The sequence below is a fragment of the Furipterus horrens genome, unplaced genomic scaffold (assembly GCF_987537825.1).
Source record: "Furipterus horrens unplaced genomic scaffold, mFurHor1.1.pri manual_scaffold_1, whole genome shotgun sequence".
Lineage (NCBI taxonomy): Eukaryota > Metazoa > Chordata > Mammalia > Chiroptera > Furipteridae > Furipterus > Furipterus horrens.
In genome coordinates this window covers 110817379-110830311 of record NW_028327171.1, presented here as the reverse complement: position 1 = coordinate 110830311, position 12933 = coordinate 110817379, and the positions used below count along the sequence as shown (strand labels likewise).

The following is a 12933-nucleotide window of genomic DNA, read 5'->3' as shown; positions in this document are numbered from 1 at the left end:
TTAAGAGTCTATCTGCACCGCCGAGAATGGCTGTGCAGTCCGACTCGGGAGTGACACGGTATCTGTCTCCTCCCGTGTTGAATCGACATCTTGCGATGACGCTGGAGTGTCCTCTCCAGTGAAGCTGAAGCTACAGAGCCTGGGCAGGGTGATATGGAGGGTCTGCTGTTGCCCATGCAGCAGACCCCCCCTCTCTTCGCAGCTGAAGGGTCCAAGGGAAAGACGGAGTCAATACAGCTTGGCTTCAGGTGCGCCGCAGGAGTTGCCGGTGTTGACTACAACGTCAAACCGCCTTAGGGACTCCGGCTCCGGATTTTCTGTCGGGGTTTACTCCCTTAGCCTTTCCCCTGAAGAGGTATGCCGCAAGGCAGCGGAGGTTTTTTGGAGTCAGAGTTTTCCTTCCTACATACATATATGTAGATTTAGAACATTTCAATCATCTCAAAAAAATTTTTTATGTCTCTTATATTAATCCCCTCTTCCATCCCCTGCCCCTGGCAACCATGGATCTGCTTTCTGTCACAAGTTTTACTTTCCTAGAATTTCATATAAACAGAATCACACAGTGAGTAGTCTTTGTTTCTGGTTCCTTTCACTTAGCATGATACTTTGGAGATTTATCCATGTTGTTGCATGTATCAGTTTTTTGTGTTTATTTTTAAAATAAGTTTTATTGATTATGCTCTTACAGTTGCCCCAATTTCTTTTCCCTTTCCTCCCCTTCAGCCAGCACCCCCCTCCCTCTAGTAATTCCACTGCCCTTAGTTCATGTCCATGGGTCATGCATAAAACTTCTTTGACTTTACCCTTTCCGGTACTATTCATAACTTCCCCCTGTCTATTCTGCACCCTCCTACTGTGCTTCTTAATCCCTGTACCATTTCCCTCCTTTTCCCCCTTCCCCCCGCAAGATGACACCCCACCACATATTTCCCACACCTATGATTCTGTTTTCATTCTGGTTGTCTGCTTTATTTGTTTTGTTTTTATTTTTTAGATTTTGTTGTTGGTAGTTGTGATTTTGTTGTCACTTTAATGTTCATAGTTTTGGTCTTCTTTTTCTTAAATAAGTCCCTTTAACATTTCATATAATAATGGTTTGGTGGTGATGAACTCCTTTAACTTTACTGTGTCTGGGGAGAACGTTATCTGCCCTTCTATTCTAAATGATAGCTTTGTTGGATAGAATAATCTTGGTTGTACGTCCTTGCTTCTCATCACTTTGAATACTTCCTTCCAGTCCCTTCTTACCTGCAAAGTTTGTTTTGAGAAATCAGCTGATAGTCTTATAGTTACCCCTTTTTGGGTAACTCTCTTATTTTCTCACTGCTTTAAAGATTCTCTCTTTATCCTTAACCTTTACCATCTTAATTATGATGTGTCTTGGTGTGGTCCTCCCTGGGTCTAGTTTGTTTGGGACTCTGTTTCCTGAACCTGTATGTCCATTTCCTTCCCCCAACTGGGAAGTTTTCCCTCATTATTTTTTTTACATAAGTTTTCAATTTCTTTCTCTTCCTCTTCTCCTTCTGGCACTCCTATGATTCAAATGTTGGCACGTTTAAAGCTATCCCAGAGGTTTCTAAGCCTCTTCTTATTTTTTTCAATTCTTGTTTTCTCATTTTGTACTTGTTGACTGTTTATTTCTTCCTTGTGTTCCAGTTTGTTGATCTGAACCCTGGTTTCCTTTCTCTCACCACTAGTTTTGTGTGGATTTCCTTCATTTAACTTAGTATAGCCTTCATTTCTTCATGCTTAATCTTTTCTGTCCAGTCTGTGAGCATCATTATCACCAGTGCTTTGAACTGTGCATCTGTTAAGTTGGCTATCTTCTTGTTGCTCAATTCTCCCACTGGAACCTTGACCTGCCCCCTATTTTGGGCCACATCTCTCTGTCTCCTCAAGTTGACAGGCTCCTGTGTTTGCCTCTGTGTCTTAGGTAGAGCTGTCACACCTGTTACATCATAAGGGGCAGAGCCTTAGAGCCTTAGGTATTCATCAGTACAGGTCAACCTGTTTGACCACGTTGTGGCGCTCTGTGTGGGGGAGGGGTCTGAGAGGGAACAATGCTGCTGGCCCCGCATTTTCCCCTTTTCCAGGCACTTCTTCCCCTTCCCATACTAAACAAGCTGCCTCTGTTGAGAGACTGGCAGTTTCTTCCTCTGCCCCAACGCCCCACTGGTTTTCACAGTCAGAAGCAATGTGGCTCTATTTTCCCTGGCCCTGGAGCCATGATCTGTGTGGTCTGGTCTGGGGCTGGGAGTGCTTCCCAGGTTTAAAATGTATGACTGCACTTTTTGTTGCAGCTACAGTCCCTGTGCTGCTGCCGCCGCTGCTACCGCCAGCCACCACTGCTGCCAGCTGTCCCCACCAAGCTCTGCACCCCGCAGCTGCTGCTGCAGCACCGCACTTCTTTCTCTCCACCCTGTCTCCACCCTTCCTACCTATCTGACTGAATATTTCTTCTTTATTTCTTTGTTTGTTGAACTTCAATGTAGTTTGATTTTCTGGATGTTTTTTGTTTTGAAGTGGTTGTAAATTCCTTCCTAGTTGTGAGGGAGATGCAGCATCTCCTATGAGATGCCTCCATCTTGGCCAGAAGTCAGTTTTTTGTTCTTTATTGCCTAGTAGTAGTAGTACTCAATTGCAGAGATATACCACAATTTTATCTATTCACACTGATGAACAATTGAATTATTTCTCTCTGTTTTTGTATTTCTCATTTTAATTGATTTTTTAATAAAATAACAAAGCTTGTTATTTTATTCATTTTAAAGTATACAATTTAGTGGCATTAATTACATTCACAATGTGTGTAACCATCACCACTATCTATTTCTAAAACTCTTTTATTACCCTAAACAGAAATTCTGTAATCATTTGCCCCTCCCACAGTCCCTGATAATCTCTAATCTACTTTTTATTTCTATGGGTTTGCCTATTCTGGATATTTCATATACATATGTGGAATCATGCATATTTGTCCTTTAGTGTCTGGCTTGTTTCATTTAGTATAATTTTTTCAAGTTCCATCCATGTTGTAGCATGTAACAAAACCTCATTCATTTTTATGGCTGACTAATATGCCATATATATGTATATGTATATGTATGTAATACATATCTCACATTTGCTTACCCATTCGATTAATCTGTTGGACACTTAAGATGTTTTCCTATTTCTAATTTTTAGTTATTATGAATAAATCTGCTATGGACATTCACTTACTAGTCTCTCCATGAACAAGTGTTTTCATTTCTCTTGGATAAATTTGTAGCAGTGGAATTACTTGATCATTTGGTAAGTGAATGCTTAACTTTATAAGAAACTGCCAAGTTAATTTTTCAAGTGGTTGTTCTATTTGCGTTATCATCAACTCTCTCTGAGAGTTCCAGTTGCTCTACACCCTCACCAACACTTGGTATAGTCCAACTTTGTAACTGCAACAATTCCAGTGGGTGTATATTAGAGAGTTAATTTGGTTTTAATTTGCATTCCCTTATGTTAATGATGTTGGGTGTCTTTTCATGTTCTTAGTTGTCATTCATATATATATTTTTGTGAGATAAAGTGAAGTATCTTGAAATCTTTTCTCCATTTTTAAATCATTGTTTGTCTTCTTCTTTTAGAGTTTTAAGAGTTTGTTATGTATTCTAGATATATGACATTTGTCAGATGTGTATGTATTCATATTCACAAAATATATGTTGTGAGCATTTTCTCCTATCATGTGGTTTGTTTCTTCATTTCTTTTATTATATCTTTTGAAGGGAAACATTTTTTTAAGAGTTGAATTTGTCATTTTTATGGATTGTACTTTTTGTGTTTTATATAATAAGTCTTTATCTAAACCCCAAACCCCAATGGTTTTCTCTTTTGTTTTCTTCTAGAAATTTTTATTAAATTTAGATCTATGGCCCATTTCAATTTAATTATTGAATATGATTAGGAGTAATAGTCAAGGCATATATATTTTTTGTTTTGATATAGATTGTTTCAGCACCATTTGTTGAAGAGACTGTTTTTTTCTCACTGAAATACCATCTTTTTAAAAATAATTTGATAATATGTGTGTAGATTTCTGAACTCTCTAGTCTGTTCCAGTGGTTTGTATATCTTTACATACATTACTTCACTATAGTAATTACTGTAGCTTTATGTCTTGAAATTACATAGTGTAAGTTCTCCAAATTTGTTTTTCTTTTTTGAAATTGTATTTGGCTAAGCTAGGTCCTTTGTATTTTTATATAAATTTAGATTCAGCTTTTCAATTTCTAAAATAAAATAAAATAAAATAACCCTGCTAGGATTTTGACTCTGCATCAGTTTAGAAAGAATTGGCATGTTAATGATAGTCTTTTGACCCATGAACAAGGTATGTATCTCCACTTTTTTAGGTCTTTTTAAATTTTTCTTAGCTATGTTTTGTAATTTTTAGTGTACAGGTCTTGCACATATTTTGTTAAATTTATCCGTAAGAGTTTTCTAATTTTGTGCTATTGTAAATGGCATTTAAAAAATTTTGACAATTTATCATTGCTTATATATAGAAATATAATAGAATTTTTGTATATTAATGCTTTATTCTGTGATCTTGCTAAACTCACGTATCAGTCCTAGTAACTTTAAAAGAATAAATTTATTTATTTTTCATTTTTAGAGAGAGGGTAAGGGAGGGAGAAAGAGAGGGAGAGAAATATCAATGTATGAGAGAAGTTGGTTGCTTTTCACACAACCTGGCCTGCAACCCAGGCATGTGCCCTGGTGGGGAATTGAACCAGCAACCTTTTGGCTTGCAGGCTGGCAATCAGTCCATGGAGCCACATCAGCCAGGGCAGTCCTAGTAACTTTTTGATAGATTCCTTAGGATTTTCTACATAGATAATCATGGTACCTGTGAATAATGACAATTCATCCTTTCTTATCTGTATGGCTTTGCTTCTTTTCACTTTTTTATTGTATGGAAAGGACCTCCTGTACAATGTTGAATGTGGTGATAGTGGCATCTTTAAAATGACATCTTTTAAAGAGAGATTTAAAAATTTATTTTTCTGTACCAAATAGAAATAATCACTGGCTATAATAGAGGTACAAACAAAATATGATGGGATGAGGAGTGTGTGTGAGTGGAAGCTGGCAGAAAATGGAGCAATTAAATCCTATCTGTTGGGGAATATTTATGAGGCAGAATTTTTAAGCAAGTACTTTGGCTCTTCTTGATTTGACCCTGGGAGGTGACAATATCTGTAGTCTGTTTCCCTCACCTCATGCTCCTAGTAGCAGAGCTACCATGATCTTCCTTCCATTGTTTCAGGACACTCTCCCCTCCCTGCATGATGGCATGCTCAAGGACCTGCTCCCGGATCCTGGGGCTGAGCCTCGGGACTACAGCCTTATTTGCTGCTGGGGCGAACATGGTGCTCCTCTTTCCTAACTGGGACATGACCTACTTGTTAAGGGGCCTCATTGGCAAGCATGCCATGCTGGGCTCTGGGCTCTGGGCAGGAGGCCTCATGGTAAGTGTTCTGGGTTCCCTTAGTGTGAACTCCCGAAGTGCTCCCCAGGGGTGGAGCAGAGAGGTGATGAGGGAGGAGTGTTTTGGTTCCTTGCAAAAAAGTTTGATCTAACAAGCTGTTCTTGAGTCTATAGCAACTCCAAGGGATGGAAGACTCTAGGAAAACTTGTCAAGGGTTGCTGAATTTTGGACTAGGCATACTAGGTGTGAACATTGCCATCAATGAGTCATATCAGTCTAGTCATCCAAAACTGGGTCCTGACATTCAAAGCCAAACCTTATGGGAAAGATAGGGTAATCAAACCCATTTGAGGTGCCCAGCTACGCTATTTCAACAGTCACAGGTGGTAGCTAGAAATGTAAATTATGCAGTCTCTTCTTAATACCCTTCTCTCCTCTCCCAGGTACTCATTGCAGCTACCCTCATCTCCTTGATGGGCTGGAGATGTGGCTGCTTCAGTAAGAGCAGGCCCTGCCGAAGCGTAAGCACCAGATCCCACTCTTCTAATACCTAGAATGTCCCCACGTTCCATTACTTCAGAGGCAGAGTGGTAAAAAGGCAATTTTGATCTTGGGAAGTTGCTTAACTTTTCTGAGCCTCAGGTCCTCATCTGTAAAATGGAAGTTAACAGGATCAAGTCAATGATCCTGTTATTTAATGAATCATAAAGGTCTGTACAAATGTGAGAACTGTTATTATTATTTGTTAGCCTACTGAACAATATGGGCATGAGTTATGTACATTGTAATCATGTGTTATGACAGAAAATGTCCTGGCTATTTTACTTAATTTTACTGAGAGCTGGAAGGTTCTCCAGAGCTCATCTAATGACTAGATTCTAATCTAACCTCTCCATTTCACAGATAATGCAACTGAGGTCCAGAATAAATTTGTACTTTATTAATTACAGCATCATCTATATTTATTTGAAAATTCTCAGTATTCTTACACACTATATTGCTTATTCAGTCTCAGACACATGCATCTGTGGCTTCCTTATAGTAACTCCACAGCCTGCTTTGATATCTGCAGCCCATATATTGGGGACCCTACTGATTCAGAATTAAATATAAACACCCACACATTTCATTCACTATCTGTTCTCAGTCATATCTGGTTTTCCCCTAAGTGAGTGTGCATCAGAACTCCTGCAGGGTTTATTAAAACATAGATTGCTGCCCCCCCCCCCCAGAGTTTCTGATTCAGTTGATCTGGGGTAGAGTGGGAAAATTTGCATTGTTTCCAGGTTTCCAGGTGATGTGATGCTGCTGGGACATTTGAGAATCAGTGTTCTAGGCTTCCATCAGACTAATTCACCTTGAATCCTTTAACTTAGAGTCAAAACTTAGTATATACCTTTCTCTGTGTCCTCCCAAGCTCCAAACCCACTTGACATCATGGGTAAATGACCATGATTCTGTACAAAAACTATTTGTATGTTTTATTTAAATATTAAAAATATGTATTATTTGGAAGGGAGTAAAAAAATCCAGTATCCTGGCAAAGAAGCCAATTTGGAAGCAAGCTAGAATCCTGCCAAGAAAATAAACTTCACTGTTATCTTTTGAGAGGGAAGAGTGGTGCACAGTCTGGGAAAGCACAGGGACAGAACTGGTGCCATTTCAGAACTGGCTAATTTTTCTGTCTCTGTTTCTCTTCTCTGTCTCTGTCTCCCTCTTTCCTTTCTTTCCTATCCTCCTTCCCTCCTTCCTCCCTTCCTTGCTTTAATGCCTGATTTGAAGAAGACAGGAATCAGGGATGGTAGCTTGGAACTTTTGAAAATACAGCTTTCTCTTAAAAGAGTCAGAAGTGGGCGTGCAATAATCTGACAGTCGAACTCAGGGGCTGCATGACTGCAGTCTGAGCTTAAAAGTTTTTGATGTCAGCCTGTTGAGAAGCTTGGAAGAGCCTGCTGAGTCAGGGAGACCCAGGTTCAAGTGCCAGTGTTCCCCACTTCTCAGTCGGTTCTCTTCCATCCCTTCCTAGCTCTACCCAGTGACCCATCATTAGCGATCCTACCTTGTTAAGCTTTAAAGGAGGTGCCATGGGTAGGAGTAGTGCCATGTGATGTTATGGGGGAAAGCCTGAGCACCAGAGAAGTTTCCAGGTGGCCCCACAAGTCACCTAGTTATGACCCCACCTCAGGCTCACTGGTTCTCCTCTCCCCCTGCAGATACTCACTGCTTTGTTGTCAAGTGGCCTGGCTTTGCTTGGAGCCTTGATTTGCTTCATCACGTCCGGAGTAGCCCTGAAAGATGGTCCTTTTTGCATGTTCGACGCCTCATCCTTCAGCCAGACACAAGCTTGGAAATATGGTTACCCATTCAAAGACCTACATAACAGGTAAATGGGTGGAGACTTGGATGGATTTGCAGCCTTTTCAGAGAGAGAAAGAGAGAGCAACTACAAACTCCTTTTGGTGATACTCTAGCATCTCACTTCTCTGATGCTCAAAATGCAACAACAGAGCTAGCTTCTTCCACCCGTGTCCTGCCACTGGGCTCCTCTGACCACATGTCCTGCGCTCTGAGCCGCCCTCCACCTTCTGCCTGCTGCCCGCCACCCACTGCCCACTGACGCCATGGCCAAGCCCCTGACTGACCAGGAGAAACAGGGCAGATCAGCATCCACAGTATTGTGGGCATGGAGAACGTGGCTGAGCTGAAGAAGGGCTTTAACCAGCACCTGCACTTCACACTGGTCAAGGACCTCAATGTGGCCACCACCCTCAACTACTTTTTCAAGCTGGCACACATAGTGTATGACCACTGGGTGGGGCGCTGGATCCGCATGCGACAGTATTACTAATGAGAAGTACCTCAAGAGGGTTTATTACTTTTCCTTGGAATTTTATGTGGGCCAAACATTACAGAACACCATGATCAATTTGGCCTGCAAAATGCCTGTGATGAGGCCATTTACCAGCTTGGATTGAATATAGAGGAGTTAGAAGAAATGGAAGAAATGCTGGACTTGGCAATGGTAGTCTTGGGAGGCTTGCTACCTGCTTCTTGAATTCCATGGCAACCTTGGGACTGCAGCCTATGGATATGGCATTCTATATGGATAAGGAATCTTCAATCAGAAGATCTGAGATGGCAAGCAGTTGAAAAAGGGGGTATAGAATCATACAGACTTCTCGTCAAGATGGTGGCATAGGTAAACACAGCTTGCCTCCTCGCACAACCACATCAAAATTATAACTAAAATACAGAACAACCATCACTCAGAACCATCAGAAATCGAGTTGAATGGCAGTCTGATAACTACAGAATTAAAGAAGCCACATACATTCAGACAGGTAGGAGGGCAGAGATGTGGAACAGGCTCGGACTGGTCCCACACCCACGTGTGGTGGATAAAAATTCAGGCGGGATATCTCAGGAGCAAGGAGTTCCAGCCCCACACCAGGACCCCAGCCCAGGGTCCCAGTGCCAGGAAGATAAGCCCCCATAACTTCTGGCTGCAAAAAACAGAGGAGATTGAGTTGGTGGATGAAACTTCTGGAGTCCCAAGCAGTTCCCCTTAAAGATCCCACACATAGACTTACTCAGACTCACTCCCTCTGAGCTCAAGCACTGGGGGAGCAGCTTGAAAGACACCACTGGCATATGGGGAGGGACTGAAGTGTCTGACATCAAGGTGAGAGCTGGGGGACAGCTTTCTCCCAGACAGAAAGGTGGGCAGAGGCCATTGTCCCTTTTCTGAACCATCCCCCACCAGAGCCACAGAGCCGGCAGGTAGGAGCCATATCTGAGATTCCACCAACCTGGCTAACACTGTTTGCTCTGCCCTGGAGAACCCCTGAGACTCTGTCACACCCAACTTACTGGCCTACTCAGATTGTTAACAGAGACTTTTCCATATGAATGGCTGATTTTTGAGCTCCCAGCCCTTGTATGGCTTGCTAAGTGGCCCCAGGCCTGTCATTACCAGAAGCCAGCTTAGAGTCACAGTTTGGCTTCTCCTGAGAATCTCCAAGCCCAGCACAAGTAGCAGCCATCTCATATTGCTTTGTAGTTCAGGCAGGGTGGCCCCTGGGCAGAACACAGTTGGGAGCTGAACTTGGCCTGTACCACTCAGGAAACCCCAGAGCCTGCGCACCCAGTAGACAGCCACAGAACACATTGGAGCACAACCATCCTGTCCCTGCACAGCTGATCCTCCAGAAGGGCAGAGATTGGTGGTCAGTGGTCACAGCCAGTCCTTGCAGCTGATTGACTTGGGTAAATCCCTCCCATTGACCTGCCAATAACAATCAAGGCTTAACTACAAAAAGAGGGTGTACTCAGCTCACATGGAGGGTGCACTTCAAGTACCCAACTTGGGTGATACAGGAGGCTGTGCCACTGGACCCTACAGGACACCTACTACATTAGGCCACACTACCAAGACAGGGAGTCATAGCAGCTCTACCTAATACATAGAGACAAACATAAGAAGGCTGTCAAAATGAAGATACAAAGAAACATGGCCCAAATGAAAGGACAGATCAAAACTCCAGAAAAAGAACTAAAAAAAATTCAGATAAGCAATCTATCAGATGCAGAGTTCAAAACACTGGTGATAAGGATGCTCAAGGAACTTAGTGAGGACCTCAACAGCATTAAAAAAGTCGAGTCATAAATGAAGGGTATAATGAACAATTTACAGGGAGACAACAGTAGAGTGGATGAAGCAAAGAATCAAGTTGATAAGTTGGAACATAAGGAAGCAAAAGACAACCAATCAAAATGGCAAGAAGAAAAAGAATCCAAAAAAATGAGGATAGTGTAAGCAACCTCTGGGACAACTTCAAGAGATCCAACATTTGCATCACAGGGGTGCCAGAAGGAGAAGAGAAAGAGCAAGAAATTTGAAACCTATTTAAAAAAGTAATGCAAGAAAACTTTCCTAATTTGGTGAAGGAAATAGACATGCAAGTCCAGGAAGCACAGAGAGTCCCAAACAAGATGGATGCAAAAAGGCCCACTCCAAGACACATCATAATTAAAATGCTAAATGATAAGAAGAGAATCTTAAAAGCAGGAAGAGAAAAGTAGTTAGTTACCTCCAGGGGAGTTCTCATATGTATGTCAGCTGATATCTCAAAAGAAACTTTGCAGGCTAGAAGGGATTGGCAAGAAATATTCAAAGTAATGAAAAGCAAGGACCTACAGCCAAAATTGCTATACCCAGCAAAGCTATCATTTAGAATGGAAGGATAGATAAAGAGCTTCCCAGAAAAGAAAAAGCTAAAGGAGTTCATCATCACCAAATCATTATTATATGAAATGCTTATTCAAGACAAAGAAGCTCAAAACTATGAACAATAAAATGGCAAAAATACATACCCATCAACAATTGAATCTAAAAAACAAACTAAGCAAGCAAGAAGAATAGGACAGAATCATGGATTTGGAGAGCATTTTGATGGTTGCCAGATGGAAGGGGTTGTGGGGGAATGGGTGAAGAGATAAGGGGATTAAGAAGTACAAGTTCATAGTTACAGGATAGCCATGGGGATGTAAAGTACAGTATAGGTAATGGAGCAGCCAAAGAACATATACTTATAACCCATGGACATGAGCAATGGTGTGGGGATTGTCTGAGGGGGTGCTGATGAAGGGGAATAAAGGAAAAATTGGGGCAACTGTAATAGCATAATCAATAAAATATAACTTAAAAAATGCAACAGTAGTCATCCCTAAGTGTCTAGGCCTGTGACTTGAGCTCAGGTGGGGAAGGCCCCAGCTGTCTGTTGAGGTTTTTTATTTGGCTTTTCTTACTGATTCCTCAACCACTGGTCTCTTTATTTTTTGGGACAGGAATTATTTATATGACTATTCACTCTGGAACTCTGTCTGCCTGGAGCCTTTTAAAGCTGTCATCTGGCACGTGTCCTTCTTCTCCGCCCTTTTGTGCATCAGCCTCCTCCAGATTCTCCTGGCGGTCATTCATCTCTTCAACACTTTCCTGGGCCTTTTCTGCAGCCTCTGTGAGAAGCCATAGCTAATGCTCTTTCATGGATGGGAGTTTTCATCAGAAACTACCTTAAATGTTTTCTGCAACTAAGATTTATGGGTATGAATCATAAACAAACTTCCCTTTTAGGTATTCTTGTAGTATAACAATAATAATTCCTTGCATGTATGTTGTAATGCATTTTAAATTACATTGTAAACTGCAAGATGATATATTAGTAGGAGGAATAATTGTCATTATTATTGTGTGAGAACTTATAGTCCATAAAATGTCCTCTAGGCACGATTCCATTTCAGCCTCTCCACAACCCCATAAAATTTGCCATATGTAATGGCTAAAGTTAGGGCTCCTAGAGGACAGTGGGCTTGCTGCTCAAAAGCACTCTGCTAGGTTCAGATAAAGTCAGTGCTTGAGCCCCTATCTTCTAAATGCAAGTTTACCAGTTGTTATGGACTAAACTGTGTGGCCCCCAAAATCAAAGATTGAAGCCCTAACCCCCAATGTGACTTTATTTGGAGATAGGACCTTTGAAGAGCTAAGAAGATTAAACTAGGTCATAAGAGAAGGACCCTAATCCAGGAGGGCTGACATCCTTATAAGAGGATGAGATAGCAGATCTCTCTCTCTACATAGTCGGCAGCCGTCCGTCTCGAGAGACGATGGTGTAGCTTCTTAAGAGTCTATCTGCACCGCCGAGAATGGCTGTGCAGTCCGACTCGGGAGTGACACGGTATCTGTCTCCTCCCGTGTTGAATCGACATCTTGCGATGACGCTGGAGTGTCCTCTCCAGTGAAGCTGAAGCTACAGAGCCTGGGCAGGGTGATATGGAGGGTCTTGCATGCAGCAGACCCCCCCTCTCTTCGCAGCTGAAGGGTCCAAGGGAAAGACGGAGTCAATACAGCTTGGCTTCAGGTGCGCCGCAGGAGTTGCCGGTGTTGACTACAACGTCAAACCGCCTTAGGGACTCCGGCTCCGGATTTTCTGTCGGGGTTTACTCCCTTAGCCTTTCCCCTGAAGAGGTATGCCGCAAGGCAGCGGAGGTTTTTTGGAGTCAGAGTTTTCCTTCTCTGATGTGCCCTGACTGGAAGATCGAACCAGCGACACTTAGCTCGCAGGCCGACGCTCAATCCACTGAGCCAAACCAGCCAGGGCTAGATTAGAAATTAACGTGCTTAAAAGGACACATGAGGATATAGCCAGACAGTTGCCACCTGCAAGTCAAGGAGAAAGACCTCAGTAGACACTAACCTTGTTGGCACCTTGTTCTTGAACTCTCAGCCTCCAGAAAATAAATTTCTGTTGTTTAAGCCACCCAGTCTGGGGTATTTTGTTACAGCACCCTGAATTGATTAATCCACCAGTGTTCTTTTCATTAGTGTTCAGTGCAGTTCATTAAGCGGTGTCCAATGACTATCCACTGTGTGCCTGGTATTCACTGCTCTGCATGCTGCAGAT

General features: G+C 42.1%; 1 protein-coding gene across 1 annotated transcript; it reads left to right on the top strand.

Moving 5' to 3' along the window:
* The first annotated feature begins 5321 nt into the window (after window positions 1-5321).
* On the top strand, window positions 5322-11504 carry TM4SF19 (transmembrane 4 L six family member 19). Its single transcript, XM_090266211.1, has 4 exons — window positions 5322-5513; window positions 5917-5994; window positions 7687-7856; window positions 11321-11504. The coding sequence occupies exons 1-4, from the start codon at window positions 5331-5333 to the stop codon at window positions 11502-11504; spliced, it is 615 nt and encodes a 204-aa protein (XP_090122337.1). The 5' UTR covers window positions 5322-5330.
* The last annotated feature ends 1429 nt before the right edge of the window (window positions 11505-12933 follow it).

Bases quoted from the DNA above. Each gene is read 5' to 3' on its own strand.
- TM4SF19 (XM_090266211.1), top strand. From the start codon at position 5,331: ATGATGGCATGCTCAAGGACCTGCTCCCGGATCCTGGGGCTGAGCCTC. The intron at 5,514-5,916 runs GTAAGTGTTCTG...CTCCTCTCCCAG, and splicing joins TCTGGGCAGGAGGCCTCATG to GTACTCATTGCAGCTACCCT. The intron at 5,995-7,686 runs GTAAGCACCAGA...CTCCCCCTGCAG, and splicing joins AGAGCAGGCCCTGCCGAAGC to ATACTCACTGCTTTGTTGTC.